Source organism: Spermophilus citellus (genome assembly GCF_964194105.1).
Source record: "Spermophilus citellus genome assembly, chromosome: 5".
NCBI lineage: Eukaryota > Metazoa > Chordata > Mammalia > Rodentia > Sciuridae > Spermophilus > Spermophilus citellus.
In genome coordinates, this window is record NC_138186.1 from 43,480,563 (window position 1) to 43,499,343 (window position 18,781).

Sequence of the window (18,781 nt, forward strand, 5' to 3'; positions counted from 1 at the left end):
TGGGAGGCTGGGAGGCCCCTATCAGCTCCTGGCAGGAAGAAAGGCAGACCCCTAACTCCAGATACTGAGCACTCCAGTGAGAACACACTGCTGACTCCAGGAAGACGACAGGTGGGGGAGAGGGGCTGGAAACTGTCTCCATCACTGCTAACAGGTGGCCCCATGAAAGGCAGACCTCCAGGGGTACTTGAATATCTCTCTAAGTGCAAACTAGAAGGCAGACCCGGGCTCCAGGCATCCTAAAAACCAGAATGTTGGAAAAGAAAGAGCAAGGCTCAGAGGGGAGGGAGGGAAGCAAAGTGCAGCACAGATCCAGATGCTGGAGATGGTGGCGGGATGCGCCCTAAAAAGCGGCCTTGAAGTTTTGTGGCAAGTGGACCAGGTCCATCCCCGCACCCGCTGCACACCTCCAGAGCCAGCTCCCTGGAAGCTGCCAACAACCTGGATTCGCCAGACCTTTCTGAAGACTCACAATGAGCGCACTCACCGGCAGAGGCACCCAGAGACGCAAAAATTGCGGAGCCAGCCAGGAGCAGCACGACAGGGTTCAGACCCATAGCGCGTTTGCCTCCCTCCTAGATCTTAGGGAGTATAGCGTCTTTGGGGTTTTGCTCAATGAGCACACACCCAAGGACAGCCATCAGAAGTCTGACTCAGACTCAAGACTAATCACTAGAGAGAGCTGACTGGGAGGCGGGGACTGAAGCAGGCCAGGCTGCAAAGCATGGAAGGAACCTTTGGGTGCAGGCATGACTGCCAAGTCTACTCCACCTACACAGAGAAGCAGCCTGTACCCTCTGGGCAGGTGTGTAGCTGAAGTCCAGGCTACACTGTGGGTGACAGTGAGCCTCAGCCCTGTCAAGACAGAGCCAGATTCTCCAGCCCAAGAAGGATCCAAAGATATTTCACAGATATGAAAAGGGAAGGCTCAAAGCGTTGGGAATAGAGATTAGAAACAGACTTCAAACAATGTTCATTGTGGTTTTTGTTGTTGTTGTTGTTGTTTGTTTGTTTGTTTTGGTTGTTGTTGTTGTTACTTTGTTTACTGGATCTCTTGTTCTTATTAAATAAGTATCATTTGTGAGATTAAAATTCTAAAATATTTTTTTAAATCTCTGTTGAAGATTCTGTTCACTCCAAATACACTACAGGATTATTTGGTCTGTTTTTATATAATGTTTCAATAGAGATAAGCTTAAGTACTCTGTTCTTCATAGTAATAAATTCTTAATCTTTAAGCTTGAAACTAAAACATGAATATTTTTATTGCAGAAACTCTTGATTTTACAAAATTTCAAATTTCTCCAGTAAATATTTGAATTTCAAGTTTTTTTTTTAGAAATAACTCTTTATATGTTTGCATATTTCAGTGTATATATACAGATAATGCTATTTGATAATTTGTATTACTCATTATCTGAACAATAGTTTTGGGATCATTTGTGATATTGAGAGAACAATAAAGTTCACAGCTTGAGGGGGGAAAAAAGACCAATAAGGAACAGAGAGGGAGGAGCTACACTTAAATGGAAATTCTCTAAAGCACAGATCAAAGGCTAAACTATTCCAAAGACACTGGGAAATAGTCACTGGGTTGTACCAGCCTCAATGTCCAGAAAAGTGCCTGTGATTTAGGATTCCCCGGGGTAGATTAGACGCACAAATAAGGGCAGCTAGGTGAATGCTGTAGGGTCAGATTCTGAGCAAGTGTCGTGGACTAACCTTAGAAGCACTCCCACTTCACTATGAACCTAGTTGAATCTCTGCCCACAGAGAAGCATGGGTCTCCCCAAGCTCCTGCAGCACCCCACCTCATATAGCTAGCTCAACCTTGTTCCTTTTATGGCACACTTCCAGAAGAGTCAATTCCAGTTTTCCCAGCACCATTTGTTGAAGAGGCTATCTTTTTTCTAATGTATGTTTTTGGTGCCTTTGTCTAATATAAGATAACTGTAATTATGAGGATTAGTCTCTGCATCCTCTATTCTGTACCATTGGTCTACCAGTCTATTTTGGTGCCAATTCCATGCTGTTTTTGATACTATTGCTCTGTAGTATAGTTTAAGGTTTGGTATAGTGATGTCACCTGCTTCACTCCTCTTGCTAAGGATTGCTTTAGCTATTCTGGGTCTCTTATTTTTCCAGATGAATTTAATGACTGCTTTTTCTATTTTTATGAGGAATATCATTGGGATTTTGATTGGAATTGCATTAAATCTGTGTAATGCTTTTGGTAGTATGGCCATTTTGACAATATTAATTCTGCCTATCCAAGAACAAGGGAGATCTTCACATCTTCTAAGGTCTTCTTTAATTTCTTTCTTTAGTGTTCATTGTTTTCATTGTAGAGGTCTTTCACCTCTCTTGTTAGGTTGATTCCCAAGTATTTTATTTTTTTTTTTGAGGCTATTGTAAATGGGGTAATTTTCCTTATTTCCCTTTCTAAGGTTTTGCCACTGATATACAGAAATGCCTTTGGTTTATGGGTGTTGATTTTGTATCCTGCTACTTTGCTGAATTCATTTACTAATTCTAGAAGTTTCCTGGTGGAATTTTTTGGATCTTCTAGGTATAAAATCATATCATCAGCAAAAAGTGCTAATTTGAGTTCTTCTTTTCCTATCCATATCCCTTTAATTTCTTTCATCTGTCTAATTCCTTGATTCACTTTGAATTGAGTTTTGTGCACAGTGAGAGATAGAGGTTTATTTTCAGTTTGCTGCATATGGATTTAAAATTTCCCCAGCACCATTTGTTGAACAGGCTATCTTTTCTCCACTGTATGTTTTTGGCACCTTTGTCTAGTACGAGATAACTGTATTTATGTGGGTTTGTCTCTGTTTCTTCCATTCTGTGTCATTGGTCTATGTGTCACTTTGGTGCCAATATCATGCTGTTTTGTTATTATAGCTTTGTAGTATAGTTTAAGGTCTAGTATTCTGATGCTTCCTTTTCTTTCGTATAAATGCCTAAGGATGGGATTATTAGGTCATATGGTACGTGTATTTTTAATAGTATCAGGGATTGTGATACTGTTTTACAAATGGGCTGTAATTTTTTTCACATTCCTTGCAGCATGTATGATATTTCCAACTGCTGACATCCTCTTCATATGTGTTATTTTCATAAGTGTTTTTCATGCTGTTCATTCTAGTTGACGTGAGGTAATACCTTGTGATACCTGGTGAAGGTGAGCATCTTTTCAGGTACTTATTAGTGACTTGCATAGCTTTTCCTGTGAACTCTTATTCACCTCCATGGAGTGAAGTGTTGTCTGTCTCATTAATAAGTTGTAAATGTTCTTCATTTATTCTGGATTTTGGCCATCCATTCAACATGCATCTTGGAACAGTTCTTTTCCTTCTGTGACACTCTTGTGTCAATTTAGTATAATATCAAAGATGAACAGCCAGTTATTGAAAATGTTATTAAAAATATTCCTCCTGCACATTTGTGTAAGGCTACACTTTTTTTTCCCAACAGACTAAATGAGGAAAATACACCATCTAGCATTCTCTAATGACAAATAGAAAGGACTTTCAAAGTTGTAAAATGTAAAACAATCCAGTCTTCCAATTAAATCTTCTAATTTTGGAAAACACTTATTTCTTTTTAAAATTATTTTGTCTCTTAACATTCAATAACTTATTAATACTTAGAAGAAATAACATTTAAAATGGAATTAATTTCTAATATGGCAAATATTGATAGACATCATCCACAAAAGCATGATTACCTCTGGAAGGCACACTAACTTTCTTAGAGCATATAAAGATCTCTGAAAACAAAACGTTTGAGAACTGATGATTTACACCCTGGGTCAGGAATCAAGGAAGGTATGGTGTAACAAATAATGTTTATTAAGAGGAGTGTTCTGAGAAAGTCCCAGCCCTGGGCGGGGTTCTCAGGGTCTGGGTGTGGGTTCAGAGCACTGGGGATTCCCCATCTCCCTGGACTTTCATTTCTTCTTGGGTAATGTCGTTCTGCCCCGACACATCTGATGCGACCTCAGTTATTACTCCCATTGCATGTCTTTTTCCTAGAAAAGCCAATAACGTTATGGAGGTTTGGTTTTAAAGCTCACCCCACCCCCCAGTCCCCGGCCCCAGAGCTGCAGACTTGCTCCCCAAAAGTTGCTCCTGCTGCCTTCAGGGGCTCTGGCCCTGGCCCGGACCTGGGCTGGTGAGTGTGAGGTCGGGAGGGAAACGGCCTACATCCCTTGAGCACGCAGGACCCCGGGAAGCCATGTCCCCTGTTGCCTCTGGCCCAGACCTTCCCCACCCTGGCGAGGCTTTTCCTGACCCTCCACTCCCGCCCCTAAGTCCTGCCCTCCCGCGTCCCACCGCCCCATTAGCGCCTCTAGACTCCACTTCTTTCCTCCTGGCGTTGTCAACCTGGGACCTGGGTCAGGCGCCTGAGGAGGATAGCAGGGTCTCTAGGGTCTTAGTCCCTTCCCTCCCCTAGGCTCCCACTCCATAAGGTATTTGGACACCTCCGTGTCCCGGCCTGGCCGCGGGGAGCCCCGTTTAATCTCTTTGGGCTACGTGGACGACACTTTGACAGCGACTCCAAGACCCCAAGGATGGAGCCGCGAGCGCCTTGGATAGAGCAGGAAGGGCCTGAGTATTGGGAACCGAGACACAGAAAGCCAAGGAAGACCTACAGACTCACAGAGTGGACTTGAACACCCTGAGCGGCTACTACAAACAGAGCCAGGGTGGTGAATGACCGGGCCCCTGTCGGAGGTCGCAGCGGCTCCTATTCCTCAAGGATGGTCCTGAGTCGACAGGGATTCCCCAAGCCGAGCTTCACCCCAAGGCTGAGGGACCCTCTGAGACCCTCGACCCAGAAAACGCCCGCGGGGACTGTGATTAGGTTACGTTTTCATTTTAGAGGAAAAACCCGTAGGGTGTGTGGGGCGGAGACTCGGGTGAACGTGGGGCAGGGACAGGCTCTCACAATACCCGAAGATGTATGGCTGCAATGTGGGGCCAGATGGGCGCCTCTTCCGCGGATATGAGCAGCATGCTTAAGGTGGCGTGGATGACTTCGCCCTAAACAAGGACCTGCGCTCCTGGACAGCAGCTGACAGGGCGGCTCAGATCACCTAGCTCAAGGGGGGAGATGCAGGCGTCGCAGAGCACCAGAGGGCCTATGCGGAGGGCACCTGTGTGGAGTGCCTTGCCAGATACCCAGAGAACGGGAAGGAGATGCTGCAGGGCATAGGTATGAGCAGCTTTAGGACACCTGCTTGATGTCTTGTAGATCTCTCCACTAGTTCCAACAAGGAGGGGAGGAGAATGACACCCATGCTGAAACAACGCCCTGTTCCAAACCAGAAGGAAGTGAGTTGGCCTGAATTCCCAGATGTTGTAATATGGAGTAACTGAAGGTTACTTTCTCTCAGGACAAGTAAAGGATCCTGCCTCTCTCTCCCTGGCTGGTGGGAAAGACAATAAACATCTGAGCACAGTTCCCTGGCAGAAGTCTTGGTATCAAGAAAGGTTGTCAGGTCCATTGCAGTCCAGTGACTTTAGAGGTGTGACCCCAGCTTTTCCACATAGGACTGATTATTTCCCTACAGTTTCCCTGCTGCCTTGCTAGTCCTCCCATCTCAATTCTGTTCTCAATCATATGATTGATGCTTTGGAAAGATGAACCATGTCTTTGCTAAAAACTGCCTAACTCATGCAGGATTCTTCCATCAAACTCCAGATAGTTCTGAGACTGGTGGTGCCTCTGAACTCTTCTCAGTGACTCTGCTCAGTACATCCCAGATCCTTTCTCTCCCCAGAACACACACATACAGGATCCTGCCCTGGTGCATTTGCTTTGGAGCTTCCTCCTGCCTAGTAAGATCTTCCTCCAAACATCCTGACAAATGCATTCACGTCCTTTAAGTCCATCCTCAAATGTCACCTTGCTAATAAGTCCCATGCTGAGCCCCCTAGTAAAACAGCCATCTTCTCTGTCCCCACAAACCCACTCTGACACCTGCCTAGCAATACTTACCACCTAACATGAACACTGTCCTTATTTACTGTGCTTAGAGTATATCTTCTTCCTCTTTCCTATAGAACACAGGCTCCATAAGGGTGGAACTTTTGGTTTGTTTTCGGTTCCCCAATGTATACTAGGTATAAACTGTGTGCCATCTACTCAGTATTCAATCAATGAGAGCTGAATGAATGATCAGTGTCAGCCCTCCCTCTTCTAGAGACACTGTCTTTATTAATGGAGCCTCAGATCAAATGCTGCTGTGGCATCTGCAGCACAAGGGCTTTTCACACTGAGGCCAAAGCCATTTGTGCTTTTCTCACAAGTGCTGCCCTCCCTCCCTCCACATCAGCCCTCCTGCTCTCCACAGCAGCTAAGGACATTTTGATCTTCAGAAAAGATGATGGTTGACTAATGGGTCGTATTTCCCAACTAACTAGAAGCCTGTAATAGACTCTGTGTTATCAATCCAGAAATCTGAAATGAAGCAAATACTAGGATTAGTACAGCTAAAGGCAGTGAAACTGCTAATAGGGAAGATTAGAATCCTAAAAGGATTTTATCTAAGATGAGAAATCATGAGATTCTTCCTCTCAGCTATTCCCATATATGATTCCCTTAAAAATATTGGAGGAATGATGGAAAATATAATCCAGGAAACTAGCCTGGGTTTTGTGGGACAATGACAGGAAAAACAAAACAAAAACAAAACAACAAAAAAAAAACAACAAAAACCCAAAACTCCCGCTGCTGTCAAGATGAGAGACAACCCAGAGGAGATGAGACCAGAACTCACACTTAATCACAAAAACAAGGATAATTCTCCGTAGAAACTGAGAAGCAAAATTAGATGGGAGCAGATCAGACTCAGGTCTTAGTCTATGTTAACCATGTGGCATGATGACCTCCCTACCCATGGTCCTGGAGACAGGACCAGTCCTGGGAATGCTTGAGTACCTGTCATCACAGGTCCTAATGGGATGAGGGTCAATCAAAGGGACAGGACTAAGGTACAGGGAAGATGATCCAGCTGAGGAGTGACTACATCAAGGCCCAGGGTGGACTGAGCCCAGTCTGGGTGCTACCATGTCCATCCTCAGCTGCTTTCATCATTCTCCTGTCCCCACCACAGCAGACTCAGCACAGCAAACACATGGATTCTATAAGGTTTCAGGTTTTATTTTCTCTATTGATTTTAGGAAACTTCCTTCCATTTAATTAACCCATTGACCATATTTCATGGCACAAATTTGAAATAGAAATCAATATTCAGATTCATTTTTTTCAATAGGGAAAGAAGCAGCTACAGCTCAGGGCAACAAAAGGCTAAATCAGGAATGGAGACATCTCAGCCCCAATTTGCACCATAGGAAAGTTGATTGAGGAAGAGAACAGAATAGTGTGGGAGGGGTCTTGGTGGGATATTCTCCTCTCTCCATTTTCTCACATTATTATCACAGGAATACAGATGCATAGACAGTTACATTCCAGCTGCACAAAGAAAAGTTGGGACCCCTTGAAATTGCAGTAGGAAGCAGGAAGAGAACTGAAGAAATCCTGTATTGTTCAGTCCCACAGAGGCAGCTATCTCTCACTGTAAAAGAAAGTATTATGAAACAATCAACAAGTACATGAAAAAATGCTCACCATCTCTAGCAGTCAAGGAAATGCAAATCAAAACCACCCTAAGATACCACCTCACCCCAGTAAGATTGGCAGCCATGATGAAGTCAAACAACAACAAGTGCTGGCGAGGATGTGGGGAAAAGGGTACTCTTGTACACTGCTGGTGGGACTGCAAACGGGTGCGGCCAATTTGGAAAGCAGTATGGAGATTCCTGGGAAAGCTGGGAATGGAACCACCATTTGACCCAGCTATTGCCCTACTCGGACTATTTCCTGAAGACCTTAAAAGAGCACACTACAGGGATACTGCCACATCGATGTTCATAGCAGCACAATTCACAATTGCTAGACTGTGGAATCAACCCAGATGCCCTTCAATAGATGAATGGATAAAAAAAAATGTGGCATTTATATACCATGGAGTATTACGCAGCACTAAAAAGTGACAAAATCACGGAATTTGCAGGGAAATGGATGGCACTAGAGCAGATTATGCTTAGTGAAGCTAGCCAATCCCTAAAAAACAAATACCAAATGTCTTCTTTGATATAATGAGAGCAACTAAGAGCAGAACAGTGAGGCTGAGCAGGAAGAAAAGATTAGCATTAAACAGAGACATGAGGCAGGAGGGAAAGGGAGAAAAAAAAAGGGAAATCACATGGAAATGGAGGGAGACCCTCATTGTTATACAAAATTATATATAAGAGTTTACGAGGGGAATGGGAAAACAAACATGGAGGGAAATGAATTTCAATAGATGGGGTAGAGAGAGAAGATGGGAGGGAAGGGGAGGGGGGATATTAGAGGATAGGAAAGGTAGCAGAATACAACAGTCACTAATATGGCAGTATGTAAAAATGTGATGTGTAGCCGATGTGATTCTGCAATCTGTATTTGGGGTAAAAATGGGAGTTCATAACCCAATTGATTCTAATCTATGAAATATGATTTGTCATGAGCTTTGTAATGTTGTGAACATCCAATAAAAAAAACATAAAAAAAAGAAAGTATTATGAACAAATTCAGATCACTCAATTGTAATAAAGACACTCTGAACAACTCATTATACACTGAAAATGTCAAAAATCCTTGTGAGAGGCCCTGTAACTCAGGAGTCTCCCCATTCCCCAACCCCTCTTCCTCTTTAGGCCCTCCAGGGTCTCACCTTTTTAAGCAGTAAGAGACACATCAGAGTCCTGGGCACTGTCATTACCTGAGCAGAACAGAAAGAGAACCTGGTCAGAGTCCACAGGAGATGTGGATAATGAAGGGATTATGGGATGGATCAGCTCCCCCATTACTTCCCACTACACTAACTCAAGGGCCTTGGGGATCACTATTCTTCATACTTACAGGCAGCTGAAGCATAGGTCCTTTCTTTTACTCCTTTGGGAAGAAAACATCCTGTGACAGAACAGGTTAAAGACAGGTCTTAGAGGTGCCCCCTAGTCCTGGACACTGAGACAGTCTCCAGAACTGTGACTGCAGATGTAGGGAAGAATTAGGATGCAAGAAGAAAGTAGATAGATAGGAATGGCACCAATTTCTCTCCTGGAGGGTTGCCCTGAGCAGGAAATTCCCACCCGGCCTCTAAATGTTGGGAATCAGGTCCTTTTCACCACAAAACTCAAGAAGATAAATTTGCTGGGTGTGGTGGCCCATGACTATAATCTCAGCACCTCAGGAGACTAAGGCAGGAGGATCATGAGTTTACAGCCAGCCTTAGCATAAGTGAAGTGCTAAGCAACTAACTCAGTGAGATACTGTCTCTAAATAAAATACAAAATAAGGCTGGGGATGTTGCTCAGTGGTTGAGTGCCCCTGCATTCATCCCTGGTATCCACCCCACCCCCCAAAAGCATAACTTGTCTTTTATTTTTTATGTTTTACAAAGATTAAACAGTATCCCAGGCTGGGTAAGGACACATGTAGCTATTACTTCCAATGAACAAGGCAGGGCACATTTCTACCAGGTACTTGAAACCACCAGTGGAACAAAAATTCAGACCCTGCACTTTTCCTACCTGTGTTTTTCTTCTTCCACAAGACAAAAGGGACCACAGCTCCAGTGACAACAGCTCCAAGGAGGACCAGGCCAGCAACAATTCCCATGATGGGCTGAGAGGGTGGCTCTGGGAGAGGTAGGGAAGTTAGGTGAGGGGCCCTCATCCCCAGTTCTCAATTCCTACCCTGCTGAGGATCTCCAGAAAGTCTCCTGCTTCCTGACAACAGGCTCTGGGCCCTCATCCTCTCCTTACCCCATCTCAGGACGAGGGGCTCCGGCAGCCCCTCATGGTGCACATGGCATGTGTATCTCTGTTCCTCTCCAGCAGACACCACCACAGCCGCCCATTTCTGGAAGTTTCCATCCCCTGCAGGCCTGGTCTCCACAAGTTCCAAGTCCTGGATCTGGTCCTCCCCATCTCGTTGCCAGTTCAGGATGATCTCCTTAGGATAGAATCCCAGGGCCCAGCACTTCAGAGTGACGTCTCCATCAGGGCTAGTGTGGTGAGTCAGATGTGTCTTTGGGGGGTCTGAGGGAAAGAATAGGGAAATTCAGACATTTTTGCATTACCACTCCTGGATCACTGAAGCAGTGCTCACATGACTATATGGAGAATGGACAGCACAATTTGGGTTGGGGAGGGAGCACAAAACTTAGACACAAGTCTGGGTTGAAGCTTCTGGCATAATCTCCTATTCCTTGGAAAGTTCTAGAATCTTGTTGAGACAACCCAGTGTAAGAGGCTTCAGGTGTCTGATGGGGACTTAGAGTTCTGATCTGGGTGGCGGCTGAGAGATGTTGAAAAGTTGGAGTCACACCTCAAAGACAATAGGCTGGAGTGGACCTGACCGTATATGCCAGGGGAACTGTGGTCAGTTATTTATTGTCTTTCCCACCAGCCAGGGACAGAGAGACCAGCGCCCTTACTTGTCCTGAGAGAAAGCAGCCTTCAGTTCCTCTCAGTACAGCACCTGGCAGACTCACTTCCCTCTGGAGGAAGAGCAGGGTGGTGCTCTAGTGTGAGTGTTATTCTCCTCCCTTTCCCGTGGGAAGAGAGTGGAGAGATCTACAGGAGATCAGGCAGGAGTCCCACAGCCTCTAATACCTAAGCGCTGCAATGCCTCCTTCCCGTTCTCCAGGTATCTGAGGAGCTCCTCCACACAGGTACCCTCCAGGTAGGCCCTGCTGTGCTCTGCGTCACCCGCTGCCTCCAACTTCCGCTGGGTGTTTCGTGCCGCTGCGTCCGCTGAGGTCCAGGAGCTCAGGTCCTCATTCAGGGAGATGTAGTCCTTGCCATCGTAGGCGTACTGCTTGTACCCGCGGAGGAAGCGTCTGTCTGGCCCCACGTCACAGCCCCAAATCCTCTGGAGTATGTGAGAGCCTGTGTCCCCCCACCCCCAGGGATCAGCCATGACCCCACCCCGCCCACCCCATGGGTCTCCCCAACTAAATGTAAACGAAACCCGGTCACAGTCCCCGTGGGCACTTTCTGGTTCCAGGGTCTCCATGGGTCCCTCATTCTTGGGGTGAAGCTAGAATCAGGGAATCACTGCCAACTTGGGACCATCCATGAGGAACATCAGAGGTGTGACCTCAGACTTGGGCCAAAGGTCACTCACCGCCCTCGCTCTGGTTGTAGTACCCGCGCAGGTTGTTCAAACACACTAGGTGATGATGTGCGTTGCTCGTGGAAATCTGTGTGATCTGGTCCCAAAACTCCGATCCCTCTTGCTCCATCCATGGCGCCCGCGCCTCCTCCCTGGGATTCTCGGCGTCGCTGTCGAAGCGCACGAACTGCGTGTCGTCCACGTAGCCCACGGAGATGAAACGAGGCTTCCCGTGACCCGGCCGGGACACGGAGGTGTCGAAATACCTCAAGGAGTGGGAGCCTATAGGCTGGGAAACTGAGACCAAGTGCACCCTCTGGTGCCCAACCCAGGTCCAGGTTGACGACACCAGGAGGAGAGGAGTAGGCTCCAGAGATACAAAAGGGGCGATGGGATGCGGGAGGGCAGGACTTAGGGGAGAGAGTGGAGGGTCAGGACCAGCCACACCACGCTGGGGAGGATCTAAGCTGGGGGTTGCAAGGATAGGCTTTCTTGGGTCCTGAGCTATAAGTGGACTGTTGCCAGCTACTCCTGCGCAGAGGCCATTTCCCTCCTGACCTTTCACTCACCTGCCCAAATGTCGGTCAGGGTCAGGGTCCCCAACAGCAGCAGGAGCAGCTCTCGGGGAGCCACTACCCCCATTCTGCAGCTCTGTGAAGATTCTGCGTCCAGGCGGGTGGGTGGAAACTTTAGAACTGAACCTTGGTGAAGGTGACGCTGATTCGCTTCTCTAGGAGCAAGACACGCAATAGGAGTAATAACTGGGCCCCTGTCAAGAGTGTCTGGGAAGACAGATCTGGACCAGGTTGGGAGAGTGAGAAGTGAAACTTCAGGCAGAAGGGGAAATCCCCAGTGCTCTATGTCCACAACCAAGACACCTCTCTAGATTCTGAGAGCCAAGCTGGGGGACCTGGAACTTTGGAATATGCTTCTGTACCAATCGCTCTTTGTTACACTGTCCCCTTTATTCGTGCTTCAGGGAGTAAACAAATGTTTTGGTGTCAGGATCTTTAGTTGCTGTTAAAGTGTAGTGTGCACTCCAGATGTAATCGTATTAATGTGGATTATGTCCACCAATATTTGCTATATTAAGCATTAATTTCAATTTAAAGATATATTTTATTCCTTCAGAGTATTGAGAACTACTTGCATGTTAACAGTAGTTTTAAGGGAATTAACTGTTTTCCAAAATTAAAAGATTTAATCAGAAGACTGGATCATTTTACTTTTTTACAGTTTTTAAAGTCCTTTTTATTTTTCACTAGAAAACTGCTAGATATTCAGATCTTCTGTATTTAAACTGTGACTTTGGTTGAAACAAACAACAAAAAATGCAGCTTGATACAAATATGTAGGAGGAATGTTTTCAATAACGTTTTTGATAACATGGCTATTCATCTTTGATACTACACTAAAATGACACAAGTGTTAATTTCCTAAAGTTTCTTTGCCATGTGGACCCTGAAACATTGTCATTGAATAGTTCATATTCTGTTGTATTAAAGTCTGTGGGTGTGTCTTGCATACTGAATAGATCTTGTGCTAATGCATGATATTTTTAAAAGTCATGCATTGATGGATCAAGTTATACAGACCTTCTAGTGTTAACATATTTAAGTGCAAATAATCAAGAGATCATATGTTGATATTACCACAGATTTCACCAAAAAGTTTGTAGGTACTTGGGAGTCTGTCAAGGTGATTGTGGTGAATTCAGATTTTCCTACTTTGTCATTGAAAATGTTGCTGTTTGCGGATTATCTCAAAGGGACAGACTCAGTTCATTTTTTAGAATGTTAGCCAAATATTGAAATCTAAAGAATAGTTTTTCTGCCATTTATTTTTTAAAAGAAGAAATTATATTCCAAAAAAAATATGGCTGATACTGAGAAACTAATGTTACTCCATTTTTAAAAATACATAAATAACAGCAGCTTCTACCTCAAGGCCTGTCCTAAGGAAGGGGGCGTGACCCTTGTCCTTGGAAAAACCCACATAGCAATCCTAAGCACATACCCACCCTGCTGAGTTGTTTGTCTGTAAATAACAGGAGAGGTCTGTGGTGACAGGTGTCCCTGACTTAGTTAGGCTAGGTGAGGACTCATAGCAACCCCCCTAGCAACCTCCAATCAGCATGAGACAGGGAAAATACCTGGAATGCCAGATGACCCCCAAGTAGTTTATGGTGGTTGATAACATATTGGGAAACCATGCAGTTTAGCATGTATACCCCTTATGGCCTAAACCAATCAGTTCAAACGAACCCCCCTCTTGTACTAGCCAATTACCCCTACCCAACTTGTTCCCGCCAGTGAATGTGGTAATCAATATTAAGAGTTGTTGTTTGATTTTCCCGCGGTATGTAATGATTTGCTGTGTGATGTTGTGACGCATACAGTATCCTCCCAAAACCTATAAAATCTCACTGAACAAAGGACCAGGACTCACTCCCTGGGACAGCTGCATTGGGAATGGTTGTGAGTCCAGGCTCCAGCTTGCAATAAAGACTCTTGTGTGCTTGCATCTGATTCGGCTCCTGGAGGTCTATTGGGGTCCCATGAATCTGGCATAACAGTACAACCTAACAAATGGCTTTTGTTGACAAAAATACTCTTATTCTGGAGTGTAATAGAAGTGCTTTATGTGTACTTCCTATGCTATCAATTAAGTGTTTTTACAAAGTGGACTCTGGAATGGTAATTTAATAAAATTAAAGATTTTTAATACTTCAACCAGATGTTTAAGAGAACTGACTTTTTTCCCCCTTTTGCAATTAAAAGGTACTCAAGAATACAATAAGTACTATTACAGTTTAGTATAATAGCTTCCATCTTGCCAAGGTTTCCTTTAGTGTGAATAATATTTTAGTGACATTATAATAATGTTTTTTGATCATATGGATCCTTTTCAATAGTCTGAGCACCTCCAAGGATTCCACAGATCTGTTTGAGAACTGCTGCTCTGAGCCAACGGTGGAATGCTCCCAACTGGTCCCAACTTATTTGCTTGTTCCTCTGCCATTGTTCTCAATAATTGCTGAAACATATAAAAAGTATTTGTGAACAAGTAATTATGCACAATTATATATAGAAAGAAAACAAAAAGAAGTTCTTACAAGTTAAAAAGTTCTTATATAAATGAATAATTTTTATTAGTTGTTCTAATTAGTTATTCATGACAGTAGAATACATTTTGATACATTGTACAAAAATGGAGCACAACTTCTCATTTCTCTGACTGTACATGGTACAGAGTCACACCAGTAGTGTAATCATGCGGAGTAGAGCTGCACACTCAGCCTTATTCTAGGTGTGCAGGCATTCAGTACAGTCTGGAAGTATTGAGGGCTCTGGGACAGGTGCCTTCACAAAGACCAAGTTGGTGGAATCCTGGATATGCTTGAACAAAGTCATGGAAACTGTCTTAGTGTATTTGGCTGCTCTAACAGAATACTACATATTGAGTAAATTATGAAGAACAGAAATTTATCTTCTCACTGTTTTTAAGGCTATAAAGTTCAAGGTCAAGTCACTGGCATCTAGTTAGGGCCTTCCTGTTGTTTCTTCATGCAACAGAAGGAGAAAGAGAGAGGGCAAGAGAAGCGGGAGGGTCAAATCCACTCTCAAGATAATAGTAAAGATCTATTTATGAGAGCAGCACCTTGAAGACTCACCCACCTCCCTTTAGGCCACATCTACCCACACCACTACATTGAAGATCAAGTTTCCAACATGAGAACTTTGGAACACACATTCAAACTGTAGCAGACACTATGCGGGAAGAGTTTGGGAAAGTTCCAGGAATGAGTACAATAGAAACTAAGCAAATGAAAACTAAGCAAAAAAAAAAAAAAAAAAAAAAAAAAAAGAATGGTTTTATTAACTGCAGTGAAGTTAAAACTTCAAGGCAATGAAAGTAATGAAGACTACAAGCCTGGTTGTGAATAACATTTCCTTAGTCCAAATAATGAAAACACCATTGGTCTAATAAACATTATAAAATGATTGTCCTCTGATAGGGGCATGTGAATGGAAGTTTTCCACTAAAAGTGCAACATGAAACTGTAAAACTAAGAAAAAGCCCTATTAGCATTCTGTTTAGGGGCACAGAGGTAGCAATAAAAGCATCAGGCAAACAAAGTAAGGTAGGCTGCTTCTGGGGATCAGGAAATGGGGCTGCATGAAAGATTGAGGCCATTTGTCTTTTTACCAAGCCTTGTAGAAGTATTTGACCTTTCAAATGCTGTCCATGGTCCCTGAAGAAAAACAAAAATCCAATGTTTAAAAAGAAAACATGACAATGAGGGTCTCCCTCCATTTCCATGCAATTTCCCTTTTTTCTCCCTTTCCCTCCCACCTCAAGTCTCTGTTTAATGTTAATCTTTTCTTCCTGCTCTTCCTCCCTGCTCTGTTCTTAGTTGCTCTCATTATATCAAAGAAGACATTTGGTATTTGTTTTTTAGCTCATTGTTATACAAAATTTACATATAAGAGGTTGTGAGGGGAATGGGATAATAAACAAGGAGGGAAATGAATTACAGTAGATGGGGTAGAAAGAGAAGATGGGAGGGGAGGGGAGGGGGGATAGTAGAGGATAGGAAAGGTAGCAGAATAGAACAGTCACTAATATGGCAGTATGTAAAAATGTGGATGTGTAACTGATGTGATTCTGCAATCTGTATTTGGGGTAAAAATGGGAGTTCATAACCCACTTGATTCTAATGTATGAAATATGATATGTCAAGAGCTTTGTAATGTTGTGAACAACCAATAAAAAAAATAAAATAAAATGTAATGTGCAGATCAAAAAAAAAAAGAAAACATGAGAGAAAGGACTCAGATGTCTCTCTATAAAGTATTTCAGAGAAACAGAGCAGAAATGGGAGGGAGACATAGGAACAGGTGGGAGATTTTTATGGAGGGATTTTGCTTTATTTACTGAGTTTAGCTGTGTTGGTTTTAATGGGAGATATTGCAGTATGATTAATACAAGAATGAATGAGCCACAGAGCTGGAAGTGATGATGTAGGGGAAGGAGGGGCCAGTCTTGTTCCCAAGTGCAGAGGTGGCCTCAGACAGCAACAGCCCGTCCATCATCACCAATGGGAAGAAGATGGAGACAGTTTCTGGTATGGGAGGTGTGATGGGTTGTTACTTGAGTCCTAATTTCTTCTCTAGTGAAAAAATAAAGAAGTTCATCCTGTAGGAGTGAGGAGTGGGCAAGTAGTAGTGGGATTTGAGAAGAGAGGAGAAAGTGAGAAATAGCCCCTTTGGAGGGCCAGAGAGCCAACTGACCTGGAAATGGCATTTGTAGAAGGCAGTGTGGGGGCCACTGAAGCCTGTCCTCATCATCTGAGGGAAAGAGAGGGAGAGAAAGAGAAATATGCAGCAGTTAGGCTGTAGGAGGAGGAGAGCAAGTTCAAACCCAGCCTGGGCAACTTAGCAAGGCCTCAAGCAACTTAGTGAATCCTTGACTCAAATTTTAAAAATTAAAAAAAAAGGTGGGGGACTAAGGATGTGACTCAGTGGCTAAGTGCCATTGGGTTCAATACCAGTATCAAAAAAACCCAAAAAAACAAAAAACAAAAAACTTCACAAAACTAACAACAACAAATAAACTAGTAACTCATAGGAAAAAAACAACAGGTATACTAACCCTGAAAATAAAGAGGAGGAAACAAAGGGAGCCAATTTTGGACAGATCTATGAGGCTAACTACTGATATGTTCTACTGGGATCATTGTAAAGTTAGGATTTATAGCCATAAATCTCTCAATGTACAACAGAAGGGAAATTTCTTTAGTAGCACAAATGAAAACTAGAATGGGATGGTTGCTGTGACAGTTACTGAAAGGACCAACTAGGTTCAAAAATTACAATACTCAATGTGAAGGAGCAGTTAAATATTAGATTGGTGAAGATTGTAGAAGGTAGATCCCCATTCTTCTGGTTACAAATTGGGAAGTAGTATCAAGTTTCCTTTGTAGTTTTCTGCAGGGAGATGATCCACTTTCTATCTCATGAGAGTGTTCTTTGCTTGAGCTTTACTTTCACTTATAACAAAATTCTCTTGCTTGGTTTTACATTTCTGACTCTAAATTTTCTTTCCTGGGGGCACAAGAACTGAGGCCTGGAGTGGAGTGGGGAGTGGGCATGGGGACAGGAAAGATGGTGAAATGAGAAGGACATCATTACCCTAGGTACATGTATGATTGCACAAATCGTATGACTCTACATCATGTACAACCAGAGAAATGAAAAATTGTGCCCCATTTTTGTACAATGAATTGAAATGCATTCTGCTATCATGTATATCTAATTAGAACAAATTTTTAAAAATAATACAAGCAACAATAAGTGTTGGTGAGGATGTGGGGAAATGGTACACTCATACATTGATGGTGGCACTGCAAATTGGTGCAACTACTCTGGAAAGCAGTATAGAGATTCCTTAGAAAACTTGGAATGGAACCAGCATTTGACCCAGCTATCTCATTCCTATACCCAAAGGACTTAGAAACAGAATACTATAGCAGCTCAATTCACAATAGCTTAACTGTGGAACCAACCTAGATGCCCTTCAATACTTGAATGGGTAAAGAAATTGTGGCATGCGCGTGCACACACACACACACACACACACACACACACAATGGGATATTACTCTATATTAAAAGAGAGTAAAATTATGGCATTTGAAAGTAAATGGATGGAGTTGGAAAATATCACGCTAAGCAAAGTAAGTTAATCCCCAAAACCAAAGGTCAAATGTTCTCTCTGATAAGTGGGTGTTGATCCATAATGGGGGCAGCATGGGAAGAAAGGAGGATCTATGATTGGGCAAAGGGAAGGCAGGCAGGCAGGAAGGAAGGAGGGAAGGGAGGAAGGGGGCAAGGGCGTAGGAAAGCTGGTGGAATGAGATGAACATCTTTACCCTAGATACATGTATTACTGAATGTATGGTGCAACTCTACATTGTGTGCAACCAGAGAAATGAAAAAATTGAGCTTCTTTTGTATACAATGAATCAAAATGCATTCTGCTGTCATGTATAACTAGTTAGAACAAATAAAAGAATTTTTCATATCTCGCTGAAATTAAGTTAATATAAATCTGAAGAAGTTTCTTAGTATGTCCTAGAGCAACCACTTGTCGCCAGATGGCCAGGTTGGCAAGATGAGCTGGGTTCAAAGGAGCTGGCTGTGTCAATAACTAAGAGAATGGTGAGGAAACCACGCAGCACATGAACATGAGTTTATAAGAATGAGGGCAGGATGGCTTGGTGATCTCAAGGGTCAGCTCCACACTGGAGGACAAGAGGAGCAAGGGGAGGCAAGTGAGCGAGCATACCTGAAACCCCCCTATTTATTGGGGAGAAGACATTCTATAGAATATTTCACCCAAATAAGGCATGGAGTAGAGTTTCCAAGGGTAGAATCTTGCTTGATGATGTCTTGTGGTCAGCAGATTGATTGACATCTTGGCAAGTCACACTCATATCAGGTGCTGTGTGGGATCACAGGCAGAGCAAGAGGAAAGGCACTTTT

General features: G+C 43.5%; 1 protein-coding gene and 1 pseudogene across 2 annotated transcripts; one reads left to right on the top strand and one right to left on the bottom strand.

Moving 5' to 3' along the window:
- The first annotated feature begins 749 nt into the window (after window positions 1–749).
- LOC308649352 (saoe class I histocompatibility antigen, A alpha chain-like) lies at window positions 750–5,111 on the top strand (annotated as a pseudogene). Its single transcript has 4 exons — window positions 750–842; window positions 4,080–4,182; window positions 4,465–4,674; window positions 4,946–5,111. The product of its transcript is annotated as a saoe class I histocompatibility antigen, A alpha chain-like (transcript).
- Window positions 5,112–8,792: 3,681 nt separating this feature from the next.
- LOC308648833 (class I histocompatibility antigen, Gogo-OKO alpha chain-like) lies at window positions 8,793–11,877 on the bottom strand (the record flags this gene model as incomplete). Its single annotated transcript, XM_081293900.1, has 7 exons — window positions 8,793–8,836; window positions 8,977–9,027; window positions 9,648–9,755; window positions 9,882–10,157; window positions 10,734–11,009; window positions 11,248–11,532; window positions 11,805–11,877. 7 exons carry the CDS (start codon window positions 11,875–11,877, stop codon window positions 8,793–8,795), a joined length of 1,113 nt encoding a protein of 370 aa, XP_081150026.1.
- Window positions 11,878–18,781: the final 6,904 nt, after the last annotated feature.